Source organism: Aquarana catesbeiana, linkage group LG12 (genome assembly GCF_042186555.1).
Source record: "Aquarana catesbeiana isolate 2022-GZ linkage group LG12, ASM4218655v1, whole genome shotgun sequence".
In the NCBI taxonomy this organism is placed as follows: Eukaryota; Metazoa; Chordata; class Amphibia; order Anura; family Ranidae; genus Aquarana; species Aquarana catesbeiana.
This window is the reverse complement of record NC_133335.1, coordinates 188,616,111-188,638,251: the sequence shown is the minus strand read 5'-3', so window position 1 is coordinate 188,638,251 and position 22,141 is coordinate 188,616,111. Positions and strand designations below refer to the sequence as shown.

Below are 22,141 nucleotides of genomic sequence, written 5' to 3'. Positions count from 1 at the left end.
ATGTCTCGCAGTAGTAAAAAAATTTTGGTTTTATGATGGGAGTGCAGGTTCAAAATGTTTCGTCTGTTATGTTGTCTTATTTCTGTACCTAGCCCTGGATTGTGAACTACTGTTTAAGCAGACTACGTATACCGTTCACCTTTAATTATATACCTACTGGCTGAGTCCATTTTAAAATAACACAACGTTTAAGGTAAAGTTACTGAATTAGTAAATGATCTGGCATATGTTCATGTACAGCGGATCACTACTTTTATGCTAATTAGAAAATAGTCTACTGCTGGCACTGATTTCTGTATCGCCTTTTGTCCTGTGAAATCTTTGTGTCCTTCTTTCCCATGAGCCCAGTTTTTTTTCTGTGTGTTAATAATGTCCAATCAAACACTTTCTTCACTCTCTGCAGCAATAGCTACACAGGCCACAGTCGAGCTTCGCCGTAAAGGTTCCCAGATGTCCACAGACACCATGGGATCAAGCAGCATTAATGATGCCAATGAAATTCCAGAAAATTACGAGGCTGGAAGGGCTGAAGCCTGCGGTACCTTATGTAGGATTTTCTGCAGCAAGAAGACAGGCGAGGAAATATTGTCTGCTTATCTTTCCAGGTATGGGGGTTTTCCTACTGTGTGTGATTCTTGATCTAATGGCAACCTGGTGCCTGGGGTTTGCCCTGTACTAAGGTCCCTTTTTAAATGTCCATAAAACAATACTGTGCCCTTCAAGTGACAAATAATGAGACTCGGTTGAAAAAACAGTATGATAAAGTGTCCATAAATCTTTGATGTCCTTCAGTAGTGCTCTTCATGCCATAAAGCCACAATTTAAAGATCCGTAGTTTGCCACCATTCCACGGGCAGACGCAATTTTAAAGCATGGAATGTTAGGGATCTATTTACTTGGTGTAATGTCATCTTACACATTATACAAAAAATATTGGGGTAAATATTGTGTTTTTTTTTTTTTTTTTCTAACCACTTGCCGACCGGGCCATATCCCAACGACGGCTACAGCGCAGACGGATAACTCTTGGAGATGTCCTCCCAGAATTGCCCCCCCGGGCACGCACCCAGGAATTTCTGTTGTGACCGTCGGGTCTCCCAGATCCGCATCGTTGATCATCTGTGTCGCATCGCTGATCACCCGTGTAGCAGTATACATTTTTGCCAAAATTTATGAAGAAAAATCACAAATTTGCTAAATTTTACAGTCAAAACAAAAATGCATTTTTTTTTTTTTTACATTTTTGTTTTTTTTTTTTCATTTATAACGCAAAAAATAAAAAACCCAGAGGTGATCAAATACCACCAAAAGAAAGCTCTATTTGTGTGAAAAAAATGATAAAAATTTCATATCGGTATAGTGTTGCATGACTGAGTAATTGTCAGTCAAAATGTGAGAGCACCGAAAGCTGAAAATTGGTCTGCTTAGGAAGGGGGTTTAAATGCCCAGTGGGCAAGTGGTTAATTCATTAAAGTGTATTTTTTCCCAAAAAATTGTTTTTGAAAAAAAAAATTGGAACACCCACCATGTTATTCCATAGGGCCTCTCTCGCTCTCGCTCTCTCTCTCTCGCTCGCTCTCTCTCGCTCGCTCTCTCTCGCTCGCTCTCTCTCGCTCTCTCTCGCTCTCTCTCGCTCTCTCTCGCTCTCTCTCGCTCTCTCTCTCTCTCTCTCTCTCTCTCTCTCTCTCTCGAGATATATATATACACACACAGTGGGGCAAAAAAGTATTTAGTCAGCCACCAATTGTGCAAGTTCTCCCACTTAAAAAGATGAGAGAGGCCTGTAATTGTCATCATAGGTATACCTCAACTATGAGAGACAAAATGTGGAAACAAATCCAGACAATCACATTGTCTGATTTTTGAAAGAATTTATTTGCAAATTATGGTGGAAAATAAATATTTGGTCACCTACAAACAAGCAAGATTTCTGGCTCTCACAGACCTGTATCTTCTTCTTTAACCACTTCAGCCCTGGAAGGATTTACCCCCTTCCTGACCAGAGCACTTTTTACAATTCGGCACTGCGTCGCTTTAACTGCTAATTGCGCGGTCATGCAATGCTGTACCCAAACGAAATTTGCATCCTTTTCTTCCCACAAATAAAGCTTTCTTTTGATGGTATTTGATCACCTCTGCCGTTTTTATTTTTTGCGCTATAAACGGAAAAAGACTGAAAATTTTGAAAAAAAAATGATATTTTCTACTTTTTGTTATAAAAAAAATCCAATAAACTAAATTTTAGTCATACATTTAGGCCAAAATGTATTCGGCCACATGTCTTTGGTAAAAAAAATGTCAATAAGCGTATATTTATTGGTTTGCGCAAAAGTTATAGCGTCTACAAACTAGGGTACATTTTCTGGAATTTACACAGCTTTTAGTTTATGACTGCCTATGTCATTTCTTGAGGTGCTAAAATGGCAGGGCAGTACAAAACCCCCACAAATGACCCCATTTTGGAAAGTAGACACCCCAAGGAAATTGCTGAGAGGCATGTTGAGCCCATTGAATATTTATTTTTTTTGTCCCAAGTGATTGAATAATGACAAAAAAAAAAAAAAAAAATTTACAAAAAGTTGTCACTAAATGATATATTGCTCACACAGGCCATGGGCATATGTGGAATTGCACCCCAAAATACATTCAGCTGCTTCTCCTGAGTATGGGGATACCACATGTGTGGGACTTTTTGGGAGCCTAGCCGCGTACGGGGCCCCGAAAACCAATCACCGCCTTCAGGATTTCTAAGGGCATACATTTTTGATTTCACTCCTCACTACCTATCACAGTTTTGAAGGCCATAAAATGCCAAGATGGCACAAACCCCCCCCAAATGACCCCATTTTGGAAAGTAGACACCCCAAGCTATTTGCTGAGAGGCATGGTGAGTATTTTGCAGCTCTCATTTGTTTTTGAAAATGAATTAAAGACCAGAAAAAAAATTTTTTTTTTTTTTCTTTTTTCAATTTTCAAAACTTTGTGACAAAAAGTGAGGTCTGCAAAATACTCACTATACCTCTCAGCAAATAGCTTGGGGTGTCTACTTTCCAAAATTGGGTCATTTGGGGGGGTTTTGTGCCACCTGGGCATTCCATGGCCTCCGAAACTGTGATAGGCAGTGAAGAGTGAAATCAAAAATTTGCGGCCTTAGAAAGCCTGAAGGCGGTGCTTGGTTTTCGGGGTCCCGTGCGCGGCTAGGCTCCCAAAAAGTCCCACACATGTGGTATCCCCGTACTCAGGAGAAGCAACAGAATTTATTTTGGGGTGTAATTTCACAAATCCCCATGGCATGTTTGAGCAATATAACATTTAGTGACAACTTTGTGCAAAAAAAAAAAAAAAATTTGTCTCTTTCCCGCAACTTGTGTCACAATATAAAATATTCCATGGACTTGACATGACTCTCAGCAAATAGCTTGGGGTGTCTACTTTCCAAAATGGGGTCATTTGGGGGGGTTTGAACTGTCCTGGCATTTTATGCACAACATTTAGAAGCTTATGTCACACATCACCCACTCTTCTAACCACTTGAAGACAAAGCCCTTTCTGACACTTTTTGATTACATGAAAAAATTATTTTTTTTTGCAAGAAAATTACTTTGAACCCCCAAACATTATATATTATTTTAAAGCAAATGCCCTACAGATTAAAATGGTGGGTGTTTCATTTTTTTTTTCACACAGTAATTGCGCAGCGATTTTTCAAAGCATTTTTTGTGGAAAAAACACACTTTTTAAAATTTTAATGCACTAAAACACACTATATTGCCCAAATGTTTGATGAAATAAAAAAGATGATCTTAGGCCGAGTACATGGATACCAAACATGACATGCTTTAAAATTGCGCACAAACGTGCAGTGGCAACAAAATTAATACATTTTTAAAAGCCTTTAAAAGCCTTTACAGGTTACCACTTTAGATTTACAGAGGAGGTGTACTGCAAAAATTACTGCCCTCGATCTGACCTTTGCGGCGATACCTCACATGCATGGTGCAATTGCTGTTTACATTTGACGCCAGACCGACGCTTGCGTTCGCCTTAGCGCGAGAGCAGGGGGGACAGGGGTGCTTTATTATTTTTTTGCTTTTTTATCTTATTTTTAAACTTTTCCTTTCATTTTTTTTTTTTAAATCATTTTTATTGTTATCTCAGGGAATGTAAATATCCCCTATGATAGCAATAGGTAGTGACAGGTACTCTTTTTTTGAAAAAATTGGGGTCTATTAGACCCTAGATCTCTCCTCTGCCCTCAAAGCATCTGACCACACCAAGATCGGTGTGATAAAATGCTTCCCCAATTTCCCAATGGCGCTGTTTACATCCGGCGAAATCTAAGTCATAAAATGCTCGTAGCTTCCGGTTTCTTAGGCCATAGAGATGTTTGGAGCCACTCTGGTCTCTGATCAGCTCTATGGTCAGCTGGCTGAATCACCGGCTGCATTCTCAGGTTCCCTGTTGAGACAGGAGAGCCAGAGAAAAACACGGAAGACGGTAGGGGGGGGCATTCCCTCCCACTGCTTGTAAAAGCAGTCTAGAGGCTAATTAGCCGCTAGGATTGATTTTACATGAAAGCCGACCGCTGGCTAAAAAGAATGATACCAAGATGATACCTAAACCTGCAGGCATCATTCTGGTATAACCACTCAAAGTCGTGAATGGCGTACCTGAAGACAAAAAAATGGTTAACAATAAAGCACAGTAAACGGTAAAGTATAAAAAATTGCATACCTGAAAAGCAAACATGATAAAACATAATAACAATAAAACATTGCAGAATATAATACAGTAAAAAAGAGCAGAACAATAGAGAGAGAGAACAATGAAACGACAACTATTTTTTTTTATTTTTGTTTGTGTTTTTTGTTTTTTTTTACACTTTTTTTTTGTAACTGTAACTTTTATAACTGTAACCGGTTCCAGGTTCGGGTCTCTCAAAATGCGATGGCATCTTGGGAGACCCTGTGATAGTGTGCCTAGTCTGTGCAATGCTGTACCCTACGCTAATACTCAACTAGTGAATGGTAGCGTTCAAAACATTCACCAATGCAAAGACCAGGATTATCAGGACAGGAGGGACAATAATAGCGGGTGTCACGCCTATATCCGCGCTTGCTGCAGACACGACATCTTTTTTGGGGGGGTTCATTGGGTAGGGGTACTCGGGAGGACATAAAGAAAATGCCTCTCATGCAGCCGACTGCATTTGGTTGGGGATGTGAATGGGGGAAGTACGGGCGCTGCAGAAGCGGTGGGTTCCCAATTAGGATTGGCGAATGCAGCAGGAAGGGCATTATGGGCACGACAGGCCTATGTTTGTCTTTTTGGTGGCAGCGGGACACTACTTGTGCTTGCCACCTCACCAGCTTGAACTGCACTTATGGGACTCGCCACGTCACGTGTTACTGCAGTGCTGGTTTGACTACGACCGGGGTGTACTAGGCCGCTGGTGCTTGCCAGTTCACCAAAACGCTACAAAAAAAAGTGACAGTGATCGATCGATACTGCACTTGGGTGGGCTGGGCTGGGCCGGGCGGAGGGGCAAAACGCAGGTGCTAGCAGGTATCTGGGCTGATCCCGCTAACACTGCGTTTTTGGGAACCCTAAACTGCTGGGGACGCCAGTATAGATCTGATCGGATCAGATATTGATCCGATCAGATACTATACCACTAAGGGAGGCGTATGCTGCGTGCGTGGGTGTTAGCTGTACTGGCGCTAATCTGACGCTGCCTGGGGCTGGTGCTTGCCAGTTCACCAAAATGCTACCAAGAAAACTGTTAGCGATCGCAGGGATCAGGCCTGACTCTGCGAACACTGCAGTTATGCGTTTGTAAGTGACAGTGATCGATCGATACTGCACTTGGGTGGGCTGGGCTGGGCCGGGCGGAGGGGAAAATGCAGGTGCTAGCAGGTATCTGTACTGATCCCGCTAACACTGCGTTTTTGGGAACCCTAAACTGCTGGGGACGCTAGTATAGATCTGATCGGATCAGATATTGATGCGTTCAGATACTATACCACTAAGGGAGGTGTACGGTGCGTGCGTGGGTGTTCGCGGTACTGGCGCTAATCTGACGCTGCCTGGGGCGACGCATATCACCGCCGGGCGATCAGGGGGCTAAACCTTTATTCGGTAATAAACGGCGGGTGCCCTGACACTATAAAAAATAAACGAACTAACCAGCGTCACCCGTAACAGTTATACGGTGATCAGTGGTGAAAGGGTTAACTAGGGGGCAATCAAGGGGTTAAAACATTTATTAGATAGTATATGGGGGTCCCTGTCGCTATAAAATGCTGACAGCGAACCTAAATATTTACGTTCCTAACTAGCGTCACCAGTGACACTAATACAGCGATCAGAAAAATGATCGCTTAGCGACACTGGTGACTGGGGGTGATCAAGGGGTTAAAACTTTATTAGGGGGGGTTAGGGGGTACCCTAGACCTACAGGGGGCTAACACTCACTGTCCTACCACAGTAACTGTCACAAACTGACACTATGCAGTAATCAGGAAAAAAAAAAAACCTGCTTGGTGTCAGTTTGTGACGGGGGGGGGTGATTGGGGGGGATCGGGGGTGTTTAGTGTGCCTGGCATGTTCTACTGTGTGTCTTCTCTCCTCGGCGCTGGAAGGGAAACTGCCCAGCCGAGGAGAGATGACATCACATCCTCTGCCTCTGTGTACTATACAGAGGCAGGGGATGTTTCTCATTGGCTGGGAGCGATCGCGAGGGGGGGGCCACGATCGGATGGTCTCCCCCTCGTCTCTCATCGCTCCCAACCACATGCCGACCGCCGATGGCACCGGGGGGGGTCCGATCGGACCCCCCGCCCGCGGGAAGGCAATCACGTACCAGGTACGTGATTTTGCCTGCCCGTGCCGCTCTGCTCACGTATATAGACGTGCGGCGGTCGGCAAGTGGTTAAGAGGCTCCTCTGTCCTCCACTCATTACCTGTATTAATGGCACCTGTTTGAACTTGTTATCAGTATAAAAGTCCCCTGTCCACAACCTCAAACAGTCACACTCCAAACTCCACTATGGTGAAGACCAAAGAGCTGTCGAAGGACACCAGAAACAAGATTGTTGACCTGCACCAGGCTGGGAAGACTGAATCTGCAATAGGCGAGCAGCTTGGTGTGAAGAAATCAACTGTGGGAGCAATAATTGGAAAATGGAAGACATACAAGACCACCGATAATCTCCCTCAATCTGGGGCTCCACGCAAGATCTCACCCCATGGGGTCAAAATAATCACAAGAACAGTGAGCAAAAATCTCAGAACCACACGGGGGGACCTAGTGAATGACCTGCAGAGAGCTGGGACCAACGTAACGAAAGGCTACCATCAGTAACACACTACGCTGCCAGGGACTCAGATCTGGCAGTGCCAGACGTGTCCCCCTGCTTAAGCCAGTACATGTCCGGACCCGTCTGAGGTTTGCTAGAGAGCATTTGGATGATCCAGAAGAGGATTGGGAGAATGTCATATGGTCAGATGAAACCAAAGTAGAACTGTTTGGTAGAAACACAACTCTTGGTGTTTGGAGGAGAGAGAATGCTGAGTTGCAACCAAAGAACACCATACCTACTGTGAAGCATAGGGGTGGCAAAATCATGCTTTGGGGCTGTTTCTCTGCAAAGGGAACAGGACGACTGATCCGTGTACATGACAGAATGAATGGGACCATGTATCATGAGATTTTGAGTGCAAACCTCCTGCAAGGGCATTGAAGATGAAACGTGGCTGGGTCTTTCAGCATGACAATGATCCCAAACACACCGCCTGGGCAACGAAGAAGTGGCTTCGTAAGAAGCATTTCAAGGTCCTGGAGTGGCCTAGCCAGTCTCCAGATCTCAACCCCATAGAAAACCTTTGAAGGGAGATAAAAGTCCATGTTGCCCAGCGACAGCCCCAAAACATCACTGCTCTAGAGGAGATCTGCATGGAGGAATGGGCCAACATACCAGCAACAGTGTGTGACAACCTTGTGAAGACTTACAGAAAACATTTGACCTCTGTCATTGCCAACAAAGGATATATAACAAAGTATTGAGATGAACTTTTGATCTTGACAAAGTACTTATTTTCCACCATAATTTGCAAATGCATTCTTTCAAAAATCAGACAATGTGATTGTCTGGATTTGTTTCCACATTTTGTCTCTCATAGTTGAGGTATACCTATGATGACAATTACAGGCCTCTCTCATCTTTTTAAGTGGGAGAACTTGCACAATTGGTGGCTGACTAAATACTCTTTTGCCCCACTGTATGTGTGTGTGTGTATATATATATATATATATATATATATATATATATATATATATATATATATATATATAAAATGTCACAATTTTTACTTGATTACATGTGTAAATGTAGATGTATTGATTTATTTACTATAGTATCCCTTTCTCCACAGGTTTTACATGGTCCTGGTGCAAGGATTACAGATAGGGGAATTTATCTGTCACCCAGTACTTGCCAGCATTATCCTCAACTCAGCTCCTCTCTTCTGCTGTGATCTTAAAGGGATTAATGTGGTGGTTCCTTATTTTATTTCTGCACTAGAAATTATTCTGCCAGACAGGTGAGCCTATGATTAGACTTTTCTGCCAGGTTTTAAATGCCATCTGTGCCCAGATTGGTTACTGTTTCCTGTCCCTGTGACAGGGCATGAATGTATATGATCTTCTGCTGGGGACAGAAATAACAAAAGCGCTTGTACAGTGCCTTGAAAAAGTATTCATACCCCTTGACATTTTCCACATTTTGTTATGTTACAACCAAAAAATGAAAATGTATTGTATTGGGATTTTATGTGATAGACCAACACAGTGGTACATAATTGTGAAGTTGAAGGAAAATTAATAAATGGTTTTCAGATTTTTTTACAAATTTCTGAAAAGTGTGGTGAGCATTTGTATTCACCCCCCCTGAGTCAATACTTTGTAGAACCACCTTTCACTACAATTACAGCTGCAAGTCTTTTTGGGGATGTCTCTACCATCTATACACATCTACAGAGTGAAATTTTTGCCCATTCTTCTTTGCAAAATAGCTCAAGCTCTGTCAGATTGGATGGAGAGCGTCTGTGAACAGCAATTTTCAAGTCTTGCCACAGATTCTCAATTGGATTCAGGTCTGTACTTTGACTGGGTCATTCTAACTCATAAATATGCTTTGATCTAAACCATTCCATTGTAGCTCTGGCTGTATGTTTAGGGTCGTTGTCCTGCTGGAAGGTGATCCTCTGCCCCAGTCTCAAGTCTTTTGCAGACTAAAACAGGTTTTCTTTTACGATTGCCCTGTATTTGGCTCCATCCATCTTCCCATCAACTCTGACCAGCTTCCCTGTCCCTGCTAAAGAAAATCATCCCCACAACATGATGCTGCCACCACCATGTTTTTTACGGTGGGGATGGTGTGTGATGTGCAGTGTTAGTTTTCCGCCACACATGGCATATTTTCAATTTTGGTCTCATCTGATCAGAGCACCTTCTTCCGCATGTTTGCTGTGTTCCCCACATGGCTTCTCGCAAACTGCAAACGGGATTTCTTATGGCTTTCTTTCAACAATGGCTTTCTTGCCACTCTTCCATAAAGGCCAGATTTGTGGAGTGCACCACTAATAGATTAGACTAAACAGATTCTCCCAGGAGCTGTGGATCTCTGCAGCTCCTCCAGAGTTACCATGGGCCTCTTGGCTACTTCTCTGATTAATGCTCTCCTTGCCAGGCCTGTCACTTTAGGTGGATGGTCATGTCTTGGTAGGTTTGAAGTTGTGCCATACTCTTTCCATTTTCAGATGATTGAACAGTGCTCCATGAAATGTTCAAAGCTTGGGATATTTTTTTATAACCTAACCCTACTTTAAACGTCTCCACAACTTTATCCCTGACCTGTCTGGTGTGTTCCTTGGCATTCATGATGCTGTTTGTTCACTAAGGTTCTCTAACAATCCCCTGAGGGCTTCACAGAACAGCTTTATACTGAGCTTAAATTACACAATTACAAACTCTATTTACTAATTAGGTGACTTCTGAAGGCAATTGGTTCCACTAGATTTTAGTTAGGGGTATCAGAGTAAAGGGAGCTGAATACAAATGTACGCCACACTTTTCAGATATTTATTTGTAAAATAATTTGAAAACAATTTATCATTTTACTTTCCTCTTCACAATTATGTGCCACTTTGTGTTGGTCTATCACATAAAATCCCAATAAAATACATTTACGTTTTTGGTTGTAACATGACAAAATGTGGACAATTTCAAGGGGTATGAATACTTTTTCAAGGCACTGTATGTTGTAGATTAGGGAAGGGATTCAAAAATAATTTCTCTCCCAGTAAAATTATCTGTCCTGGTCCTGGAGTTACACAGACAAGAAGTAGGGAGAAAGTCTTACTGACTGGGACACACGTAGCAAAGATACTTGATTCTTAAGCTGGTCATATATGGATTCAAATTTGGCTGGTTCAGCAGGGACTGGCTGAATTCCTATCCATGTATGGGCACTCTGGTTATACAAAAGTCGATCTATCTATGTATAACCAGCCTGTTGGGTTTTTCCCGTAGGATTAGTGCCGGCGACACTAATCGTGTTCTGCCGCCAGGGAAGGGTCCTTGTGATCCCCGCTGGCAGAATGCAATAGCGCTGCAGGTGGGATTAACCCGTGGAGGTAGGAAAGAAAATTGCCTGCCCTACTCTTCATCACACTGAAAACTGGGGGGAAAAAAAAGTTTAGGATAAACTTGGGCTTTAATGAATGCATTTATGACTGCTTAATTTGTGGGGGGGGTTTCGCAACAGCACAAGTCATAAAAGGTATCTGCAATTATGTGTATCCTGTTTTCAGACCACTGCTGTTTACTGTGCCGATCCAATGTTTATGCCAGAAAATTCTCACAGTTCTCTTCTTCTGGTGCTCCAAAGTTGCAGTTCTTGAGCAGTAAATGATCCTGACATTCGCTCTCTCCCCGGCCTCTACCCTTGTCCTTTCTCAAAATGATTGACGAGGCAAGAGCAAATGACAGAAACCTTTACTGTGTAAGACAGAATTCTCAGTTGCAGTGCCGGAACAAGAGCTCTGTAATATCCCGCATCCGTAAAAATAGGATTTGAATAGTTACGCAGCCATCCAAGCAAATGATATTCATTGGTATGCCTCATACACACAGGCGTATGAACTTCTGCTCAAAAAATCCTGGATTTCTTCTGCCAGAAAAAAATGCCTCCTATGTTGCATATGTCTGTGTGTTTTATTCATGTATGTTGTTGAGCATAAATGCAATCTACTGGTCAGAATATAAAGTTATCCTGGCAAAAAATTATGCTCAAAAGCTCCTCTCAGAATGCACCTTTTGGTGTGGTGTTTTTTTTTTTTTTTGCCTGTAAACGCCCTTTTAAATATGCCTTTAAACGCATGGCCACATAGGCTAACATAGTGGTGTGTTTAAAACAAAAACACCGAATGCCTGTATAAGTGGTGTTTTTAAGCCCCATATGCTTGAGCCCTTATACAGTAGGTGACCGCGATATTGTGTCAATCTCGCCGCATTTCTCGGCGAGATTTGACACCTGCAAGCTCCGTTGCAGGAGCCAGCGCAGAGATGTTTTCCTTCCGCGATGAGTGACAGGCAGTGCTGACAGCTGTCTGGTATGAATCCTGAGGGGGACGCCGCGCCAAATTTTAAATGAAAAAACCGGCGTGGGTTCCCCCCCCGAGCATACCAGGCCCTTAGGTCTGGTATGGATTGTAAGGGGAACCCCCTATTGACACTTTTCCCTAGGTGAATGGGTAGGGGTACCATGTACCCCATACTCATTCACACAGGGTGGGGGGCCGGGATCTGGGGGCCCCCTTATTAAAGGGGGCTCCCGGATTCCGATAAGCCCCCCGCCCGCAGACCCCGACAACCAACGGCCAGGGTTGTCGGGAAGAGGCCCTTGTCCTCATCAACATGGGGACAAGGTGCTTTGGGGCACCCACCCCCCCCCATGTTGAGGGCATGCGGCCTGGTACGGCTCGGGGGGGGGGGGGCGCTCGCTCGTCCCCACCCCCTTTCCTGGCCGGCCAGGCTGCGTGCTCGGATAAGGGTCTGGTATGGATTTTGAGGGGACCCCCACGGCGATTTTTCGGCGTAGGGGGTTCCCCTTACAATCCATACCAGACCTAAGGGCCTGGTATGCTCCTTGGGGGGGGGGGGGACCCACACCGTTTTTTTTCATTTAAAATTTGGCGCGGCGTTCCCCCTCAGGATTCATACCAGACAGCTGTCAGCACTGCCTGTCACTCATCGCGGAAGGAAAACAAAGTTTTCCTTTCCTGATGAGTGAGCCAGCGCGACATACACTGTACCATGATGCAGAGATCAAGCGTGATGGTATCGTGCTGGAAACACAATCTCGCGATCAGGTACTGTAGGTAACTTATGACTTGTGCTCTACAGTCTTCCATTGTCTGAGTTTCGAATGCAGCATGCCACCTTGTCTTTTATGTTTGTAGTGTGAAATACTTAATTTTCTATTTCTTTTGCATTTATCTCTTGTCTCTTACAGAGAGCTGTCAAAATTTAAAAGCTATGTAAACCCCACAGAACTAAGGAGATCTAGTATTCACATCCTACTGTCCCTGCTGCCTTTGCCACACCATTTTGGGACTGTGAAATCGGAGGTAATAAACTGAATATTTTTTATGTTTTTTTTTTTTTTTGTCCGTTTCTTGTCACAAGTGGCAAAATAAAACCAAATTTATTTAATTTGAATTTTTCTCATTATTCATTCGCAGGTTTTGTTAGAAGGTAAATTTAGTAATGATGACTCCGGCAGTGACAAGCCTGTTACCTTCCTGTCGTTAAAGCTCAGACTGGTCAATATCCTCATAGGAGCCCTGCAAACCGAGACAGATCCCAACAACACGCAGATGATATTGGGTGAGTTATAGCTCTGTGATTTACAAGATTCACATGTTTAATGGAAAAAATACCTATGTTATAGGTCGGCCTACAGCTGACCCTCCTGTGTTCAGAATGCATCAGACTGGTCACTCAGTATGGGCTCTGGAAGTACGTGCAGATCACTGGAGTAGCAAGTGTCTATTTCAGTGATTTCCAGCTTGGACCAGTAAACTATGTAGAACATGCTAATGGCACAGGACTATGCCAGTGAAAACGGCTGCAACAGGTCAGCTGACTTGAGATTTATCTGCTTCCCTAAAAACCAAACTATTATGTTGCTGCACCTATTCCCTTAAATTGTGTAAATTATAACAACTTATACCAAACAGAACCTTCACAAATGGGTGTGAAATAATAATAAAATCAAACCTCTTCGTGTCCCTATTGCTGTGGGCATGTGCTATAGCTCATACATATTAATCTGTTCAAATATCCACAAATTTAAACCATGTAAGCAAAAAATAAATAAATAAATAGTGCAATTCTTCCAGATGTCCTTTCAGTAGTCCAAATATGTGATATAATTCATACTGAACCATCTGCTTCCCTGTTTTACCCCTGAGATCGGAAGTTTGGTTAATCAAAAACTACCGTATTTATCAGCCTGTAACCTGCCCTTTTTTCCCCTGAAAGCAGAGGGTAAACGGTGCCTGCGTGATATACGACGATATATTTTTTTTTTTTTTACCAACGGGTGGGGGGGGGGGGGGGTTTGATCGGGCGGTCCGCCCTGGGTGCACCCTATTAAAGGGGGGTGTCAGGCCAGCTGCCCCGTCTCTCCTGGCCCTGGGACAGTGCTGCCAGCATAGTTTAAAGTTGAGAAAACATCGGTCCCAGCACTTTCTCATAAACCGCTCCTCCTGTGTCACTCTCAATGTAAATGGAAGCCTCTAAATACTTCAATAAACGCCGCTCTTTTTGGCCACTTTCCTCCTCCCGCTTCGCCTCCTGCTTGAGTGTAGCTTTTGATTAGAGGAGGAGAGCTGTCATGTGGCTGTCAATGAAACAGCAGAGGACAGAGGTCACAAGACTGGGTCCATGAAAGAGCGGCATTAATTGAGGTATTTACAAGCTTTGATTTACAATGACAGTGACACAGGAGGAGCGGTGTATGAGAAGGAGCTGACAGTGATGTTTTCTCCACTTTAGAGTATGCTGACAATGCTGCCCCAGGAAGCTGGGGGTCTCCTGGGAATGCAGGGGGGCTTTATAATGAAAGGGGGCTGTGTGATGTGCAGGAAAAGGGAGCTGTGTGATGTGCAGGGAAAGGGGGCTGTGCACTGTGTAGGGAAAGGGGGCTCGGTAGAGAAAGGGGGCTGTGAACTGTTTAGGGAAAGGGGGCTGTGTACTGTGCATGGGGTCTGTGGAAAGAAAAAATCCTGAAACTTCCCTCTTAAAGTTAGGGGGCGTGTTATACGCTGATAAATTGGATGTGCTACACACGCCCAGAAAAAGTAATCATTGTACACAGGACGTATGTAGCACATCTAGTGTCTTTGCACTCCTTCTGGGACCTCTCCCCCTCCAAGTATGTTGTACTTCTCAGCTGCGATTAATCCTAGTCGGCATTACAGTATACTCGGCAAAAAAGTTGGCAGCTCAAACTGTCAAAAAAGCAGTCTGAGGCTGGGTTCACACTACTGCGATGTCAGACATCGCATGTGATGCACACCTCATTGCTGTGCAGATCCATATGCGATGTCTGTGCGATGCAAATTCAACCATGCAGATTGTATGGCTGAATTTGCATCGCGTTCGGACCAAAATGGTGCAGGACCCTATTTTTGGACCACGCTGGAATCGGATCGCATGGGTGTTCACACCTATGAGATCAGATTCCCGCACCAATTTACAGTTCGCACTGCAATCTGCGAACCGATCTAGGGGTCTCATTAACTTTGTACTGACACCTGCAGCAATTCACATAGGGCAGTGTGAACTCCCTGCGAGAGACTTGCGATGCGGGAACCCTCACAGGTTTCGTGCTGATTCCCGCATCGCATATGTGTGAACCCAGCCTGAATCAGTGTTTATAAACAAAACATGAATATACAAAGTAACATACATTTGTTACATTTGTATCCTTCTGTTCATTGATCTGCAGATCAAAGGGATTAACCAGACAGTTAAAAAAAAAAAACTTAAAAAAAAAAAAAAAAGTTTCTCTGTTTAACCCCATGTTAACCCTTAGCTTGCTCTAATCAGCCCTAATTGACTCCTATTTTATTAACTATAAATATTTAAACTTTTTTTCTGTGTTTTGTTTAATATTTTTACATATCAAACATATATTTACACATTTCCCATTAAAAAACGCAAAATTGAAAAAAAAAAAAATACTTTATTTCATTTGTAAATAACTTTTTAATGCTTTGTACCAGAATCATAATTTGTTTCATTTTAACCACTTGTCTACTGGGCAATTTTACCCCCTTCCTGCCCAGGCCAATTTTCAGCTTCCAGCACTGTCACACTTTGACAATTGCGTGGTCATGCAACACTGTACCCAAACAAAATTTTTATCATTTTTTTTTCACACAAATAAAGCTTTCTTTTGGTGGTATTTAATCATCACTTTTTTTTCTAAATAAACGAAAAAAAGACAGAAAATTTTGAAAATATAACGGCCTCCCAGAACTGTCTGGTTACGGTGTAGCTGTCAATCCGCTATAGCACAGTTGGCAAGTGGTTTAACAAGACAAATTACAGAATAAAGTTTGTTCATTTGATGTGCAGTAACACTATTCATTACTAAACTCACAAAAAAGGAGGGGGTTTCCGGCGCTCCGCAACATGTGATGTCTAAGGTAAATAGTACAATGGTAGCTATAATAGCACATTAAAATAAGGCAGGTAAATTCCAGAATGAGGAGGCAGCCATCCTCAGAGGGTGGCCATTACCTCTGTTGATAATCAATGTTGAAAAAAGGAGGGGTGTGGAGGCGCCAACTGTGGTAGCTTGTTTATGCAAAAATAAAAGTTAGTGTAACAATTACACTTACTGGTTTGCAGGGTGGTTTCTTTGAGATGGGAAGTGTCCTGGGATGTGCTGTTATCTTGTTTCCGGCTCGGAGTTCATTCCTTCAGGCGTCTGGGTGTGGAGTCTGTACACAGGCTGAACCCCTGCATCCAGTGTATGGAACGCTCCACGCTGACCACTCTGGAGCGCGGAAGCGGAAATGACGTCACTGATGCACGGCAAACGTCCAGGCTAGTGTTGGGGATGATGCAGGGATAGTACAGGCCTGTAATTGTTACACTAACTTTTATTTTTGCATAAACAAGCTACCACAGTTGGCGCCTCCACACCTCTCCTTTTTTCAACATTGATTACTAAACTAACACACATTCCGATAACAAAATCCATGTTTTTTTTTCCGACAGATGTTGGCTCAAACTTGTCTTGCATACACACGGTCGCACAAATCTTGTCGGAAATTCCGATTGCTAGAACGCGGTGACGTGCAACATGTACGACGAGCTGAGAAAAATTAAGTTCAATAGCCAGTGTGGCTCTTCTGCTTAATTCCGAGCATGCATGGAACTTTGTGCGTCGGAATTGTGTACACACGATCAGAATTTACGACAACGGATTTTGTTGTCTGAAAATTTGAGATCCAGATCTCAAATTTTGTTTGTCGGAAATTCCAACGGAAAGTGTCCGATGGAGCCTACACACGGTCGGAATTTCCAACAACAAGCTCCCATCGAACATTTCCCGTCGGAAAATCCGACCGTATGTACGCGGCATTAGGATTGCAGGGGGGAAAAAAATAATTGTTGCAAGACAATGTCATGAAAAGAAACCCTTGTTTGCCCTTTAATATATACAGTATGCATTACCTTGTTATCTTTAGTAATGACAAATTGTATTGTCAAATAAACAGGTCCATAGCAGAAATGTAAAAATTGCTCTGGTCTATAAGGAGGAACAGATGTGAGAGGGGAAAGGGATTAAAGCTGTTTTGAATATGGTCTGGCATTCCTTCTTTTGGTTTTTGGTTTATGCCCGGAGTGACTTTAGGATGTTGCAGTTAATACCATGTCCCCTGTAGAATCTCTCATGTTAGGTTAGGAATGACTAAGTGTGTATTTTAATAACTCAACTTCATTGTTTTTTTTCAAATTTTTGCTTTAGGTGCAATGCTGAACATTGTTCAAGACAGCGCATTTTTAGAAGCTACTGGAAATCAGGTGGAGATGGTAAGAAAGCTTTGTTCATATAGAATGTTTCTTTTTTTCAAAATCTGTGAATGTAGTTGAAGTATGTCTTAATTTGAGATAAGTGTCCAGCTGAAACCTTTTTAGTATTGGATAGAGTAGAGAAGGATTAGAATCCTTGTTTGGTTTTTGAAGATTTTATGGGCTCTGATGTGCTGACTAGGGATGGGCCATAGTTCCCTGTTCAGTTCACACCAGATCTTTCGAACACCGCGAAAGTTCAGACCCAAATATCCAACCCCATTAAAGTCAATAGGACCCAAAAGTGAAAAATCAAGTGCTCATTTTGAAGGCTTATATGCAAGTAATTGGGCATACATTAGTTATAGGGGTCCGGGTCCTGACTTGGGGGCACGTATCAATAAAAAATAGTGTGTGTGAAAAACGGTATATTTAAATGAGCAGTGATTTATTTATTTTTCTTTCTCGTACATAACGGGACACAGAGCCTCAGTAATTACTGATGGGTTATATGGGTATCACAAGGTGATTGGACACTGGCCACACCCTAGACAGGAAGTTCAACCCCCTATATAACCCCTCCCCTTACTGGGGATACCTCAGTTTTTTCGCCAGTGTCTTAGGTGTTGGTCACGTGTAAAGATGTGCTGTGCTGAGCTCCAAAAGGAATATCCTATACTGGGGCAAGCCATGCGAACCGGATCCATTTCAAGGTGTCCTTTCTAGGCCGAATTGGATGGTACCTGGGCCTTGTGTCCGAAGAAACGAGGTCTTACCTGTAACGCTTCTCTTTTTAGAGAGCTGGACCCCGGGATCCAGTATTTGGTTTTTCTAGCCATATCCCTGGCGGGGTGCTTTACGGGCTCAGAACTGCGGATCCTCCTTTTCTAGGGGGCCCCTGTCTCTGAAGGTTTTCCAAACGGAGCCCACCGTGAGAGGTGAAGATTGGGTCTGTATAACAGAACCCTGCAGCTGGATAAGGTAAGGGAGATTCCTCAGAATTTTTTAATTCTAGTAGGTTTCTCCTTTAAGTAAATGTATGCTATGCCTATTGTCGCCACCGGGGGCTGCCATGAGCACATACCTTCTCATGCTTGATCTGTTTGTCTCAGGGTCCACACTGTACAGCTCCTCCAGCCGAGCTCCAGGTAGGATGGGATGGGGGGCTCTTTTCTCAGGGATATTCCCCCCGAGGTTTAGGGGGGCCGGGGTGGCCTGAAAAGCGGTAGTATATTGCGCCACCGCCGCCGCCATTACTATTGGCAGGTTCCTCATCTGCCAGCCCCTCTCCTTTCCTCCTCCACCCCAGCCTCCCCTCCATGCTTGTCCCGGAGGATCGGCTCGCAAGGGAAAGCGCACGTTTTTGAAAAAACCGAGGGGGGGTGGGAGCAGTTCTCGGAGGAGGGGGGGTGGAGCATTAGCGCGACGTCCAGCGTGCTTAGATGCCAACATCGCCGGCAGCACAGGCTATAAAGAGCACACTTTTCAGATGCACACAGCCTATGGAGGGACACAGAGCTGACGGTCGCATGTAAGGTGGGATGCAGGCATTCTCCCAGGCAGCATTTACTTAGAAACACTAGACTGGGCATTGGTAGCAGCGGCAGTTGCTGTACTACATCGCTCAGCAGTCAGTGTTTCATTTGTGTGATACCTCCACCTTGTTGCTTTGCACTATGGATAGAAGAGGTACGAATACCCCAAAGACCAAAGGCTCTAGGGGATCTCCCTCGGGCTCTGAGGACCCCCCTTCTGCAGCACCTTCCCCCCCCTGAAGGATCTGGGATGGCTGGACAGGGTGAGCCGTCGAGGTCAGGGGCTGCATCTGCTTCTGGCACTTCAGCCACTGTATACATTACGCAGAAAGGTTTTTAACTCAACCATTAATGGACTAGAGAAAAGACTAATGGCCTTAATTGCGTCTTCACTCTACCCTGTTACCCAGGACCCTCAAGCAGAGGAACTCTGGGGAAAAAGGAGAGGAATCCCTTTCGGAGGATCGGGATGGGACTGATGATTCCTCTTCTGAGGAATCAAGTGGAGAGGGACCCTCATCAGCTTCTCAGGGTGAGAAGGTGTTAGTACAGATCCTTGCTGGGTTGGTCCGTTCCACATTTAAGTTGCCCGTATCTGAGTCAGTTAAAGAACCTTCCTCTTCTTCTTTGGGTTCACTGAAGCCTCCTCAAACAACACATGCTTTTCCTGTTCATAATTTACTAGAAAAGCTCATTTATTCTGAGTGGGATCACCCAGATAAATGTTTTTTTCCGCCTAAAAAGTTTTCAACACTTTATCCTATGGAAGAAAAGTTTAGAAAAATGTGGGGTATACCGACAGTTGATGCCGCCATTTCCTCTGTAAATAAAAGTCTGACTTGTCCTGTCGACAATGCTTAGATGCTTAGGGATCCAATTGATAAAAAGATGGAATCCCTGTTAAAAAATATTTTTTCCTTAGCGGTTCAGTAGCTCAACCTGTAGTAGCAGCGATCGGGGTCTGTCAATACTTGAGAGACCATGTTAAACAGGTCCTCAAAGTTCTACCTGAACAGCAGGCCCGGGGGTTGGCCAACCTTCCAGCGGCCTTATGTTTTGCTTTTGACGCTATCAGAGATTCTATTATCCAAACCTCTCGCCTTTCGCTTGGGTTGGTACATATGCGCAGAATCTTATGGTTAAAAAATTGGTCAGCCGAAGCACCATGTAAGAAGCTTCTGGCTGGATTTCCATTTCGTGGTGCTAGGCTGTTTGGAGAGGATTTGGACAACTACATCCAAAAGATCTCTAGTGGGAAAAGCACTCTCTTACCTGTTAAGAAAAGGAGTAAGCGTCCCTCTTTTAAAAGGGCTCTTTCCCCAGTGCCAGGAGCATCAGCCTCCAGGCAGTCGCGATGGCCTCCTCCGTCAGGTTCAAGAAATAAATTTCAGAGTCGACCCCAGGGACAAAAGAAGTCCTGGGGGAAGAAGCCTACTAGACAAGACGCTAAAGCCTCTTTATGAAGGAGTGCCCCCGCTCGCTCGCGTGGGGGGAAGACTGCTACAGTTCTCAAAGCTCTGGCAGGAGGATTTCCAGTACAGATGGGTAATCTCCACGGTAACTGTAGGTTACAAACTGGAGTTCCAAGAATTCCCTTCTCCTCGTTTCCTCAGATCAAATGTACCCAGAGATCCAGAGAAAAAGCAGTCGCTCCTTCTAGCATTGGAGCGACTATTGTCGCAAAAGGTCATCGTGGTGGTTCCCATGGAAGAACAGGGATTGGGATTTTATTCCAACCTTTTCACGGTTCGAAAACCAAATGGAGATGCTCATCAAAAGTACTTGCGTTTCGAAATAGAAAAACGCCATTTTCAGTTTGTAGCCCTGCCTTTCAGGCTAGCCACTGCACCTCGGGTGTTTACAAAGATCTTGGCTCCTCCTCTGGCCAGATTAAGGGCCCAAGGTATAACTGTCATAGCATACCTAGACAACCTGCTCTTGATAGACCGGCCTGCTTGAGCCGGAACTTGGTGACCACAGTCAACTATTTGGAATACCTAGGTTGAATTCTCAACCTAGAAAAGTCTTTCTTAAAACCAGTAAGAAGACTAGAGTATTTGGGCCTGGTCATAGATACAAGCCAAGAGAAGGTATTTTTACCTCAGGCAAAGATCAGTACCTTAAGAGAGCTGATTCAGGTAGTCAGGACCAAAAAGGGTCCTTCTGTCCCTCTTTGTATGAGGCTGCTGGGAAAGATGGTGGCTTCATTCAAAGCAGTTCCCTATGCTCAGTTTCATTCAAGACTGCTGCAAAAAGTATCCTGTCTGCTTGGAACAAGAAGGTACAGGCATTAGATTTTCCGATGCGTCTGTCTCCTACAGTGCGTCAGAGCCTCAGTTGGTGGTTAATACCCAAAAGCCTGCAGAAAGGGAAATCCTTTTTACCGGTTACCTGGACAGTGGTAACAACGGATGCCAGTCTTTCGGGTTGGGGAGCAGTTCTGGGACAGTCTGCGGTCCAGTGGGAATGGTCCGAAATCGAGAAGACCTTACCCATCAACATTCTGGAAATCCGTGCGCCGTATCTAGCCCTAAAGGCCTGGACTCTCAGGCTACAGGGTTTCCCTGTCAGGATCCAGTCCGACAATGTCACAGCAGTGGCTTATATCAATCATCAAGGAGGCACCAGGAGTCGTGCAGCTCAGAGAGAAGTGAACCAGATTTTAGTCTGGGCAGAAAAGCATGTGCCATGCATATCGGCAGTTTTCATTCCAGGGATAGAGAACTGGCAGGCGGACTATTTGAGTCGCCAGCAGTTAGTCCCGGGGGAATGGTCTCTTCACCCCAATGTCTTTTGGGCCATATGCCAAAGATGGGGGGTACCAGATGTAGATCTCTTTGCATCCAGGGTCAACAAAAAGGTCGACAAGTTTGTGGCAAGAACAAGGGATCCTCTTGCATGCGAGACGGATGCGTTGGTGATTCCGTGGCATCAGTTCTCACTGGTTTATGCGTTTCCTCCTATTATGCTACTACCACGGCTCCTTCGCAGGATCCGGCAGGAAAAGAAGTCCGTACTTCTGGTGGCCCAGAAGAGCCTGATATGCAGAAATAGTAAGACTGACAGTGGGTTCCCCGTGGACCCTACTGTCACGTCCAGACCTGTTATCTCAAGGTCCAGTGTTCCATCCTGCCTTACAAACACTAAATTTGATGGTTTGGCTATTGAAACCCACTTTCTAAAGAGTCGTGGGCTTTCAGGTCCTGTGATCTCTACCTTAATCAATGCAAGGAAGCCAGCTTCTAGAGTGATTTATCATAGAGTTTGGAAGACTTATGTATCCTGGTGTGAAGCGACGTGACTTTCTACAAATAGGATTAGAGATGAAACTGGCCTTGAGTACCATCAAGGGCCAGGTCTCGGCCTTATCAGTATTATTTCAACGGCCAATTGCTTCACATTCTTTGGTCCGAAGCTTTATGCTGGGGGTGACACGTCTTAATCCTCCGGT

General features: G+C 44.2%; 1 protein-coding gene across 6 annotated transcripts in view; it reads left to right on the top strand.

Moving 5' to 3' along the window:
* The window catches only part of RALGAPB (Ral GTPase activating protein non-catalytic subunit beta), a 186,997-nt gene that overhangs the window by 101,751 nt on the left and 63,105 nt on the right, over positions 1 to 22,141 (top strand). For all 6 annotated transcript variants that reach the window (XM_073606330.1, XM_073606329.1, XM_073606332.1 and 3 more), the window contains 5 exons: positions 404 to 605; positions 8,434 to 8,601; positions 12,576 to 12,690; positions 12,805 to 12,949; positions 17,112 to 17,176. In XM_073606330.1, the coding sequence (XP_073462431.1) occupies positions 404 to 605; positions 8,434 to 8,601; positions 12,576 to 12,690; positions 12,805 to 12,949; positions 17,112 to 17,176 (695 nt within the window). The remainder of the gene's footprint in view (positions 1 to 403; positions 606 to 8,433; positions 8,602 to 12,575; positions 12,691 to 12,804; positions 12,950 to 17,111; positions 17,177 to 22,141) is intronic.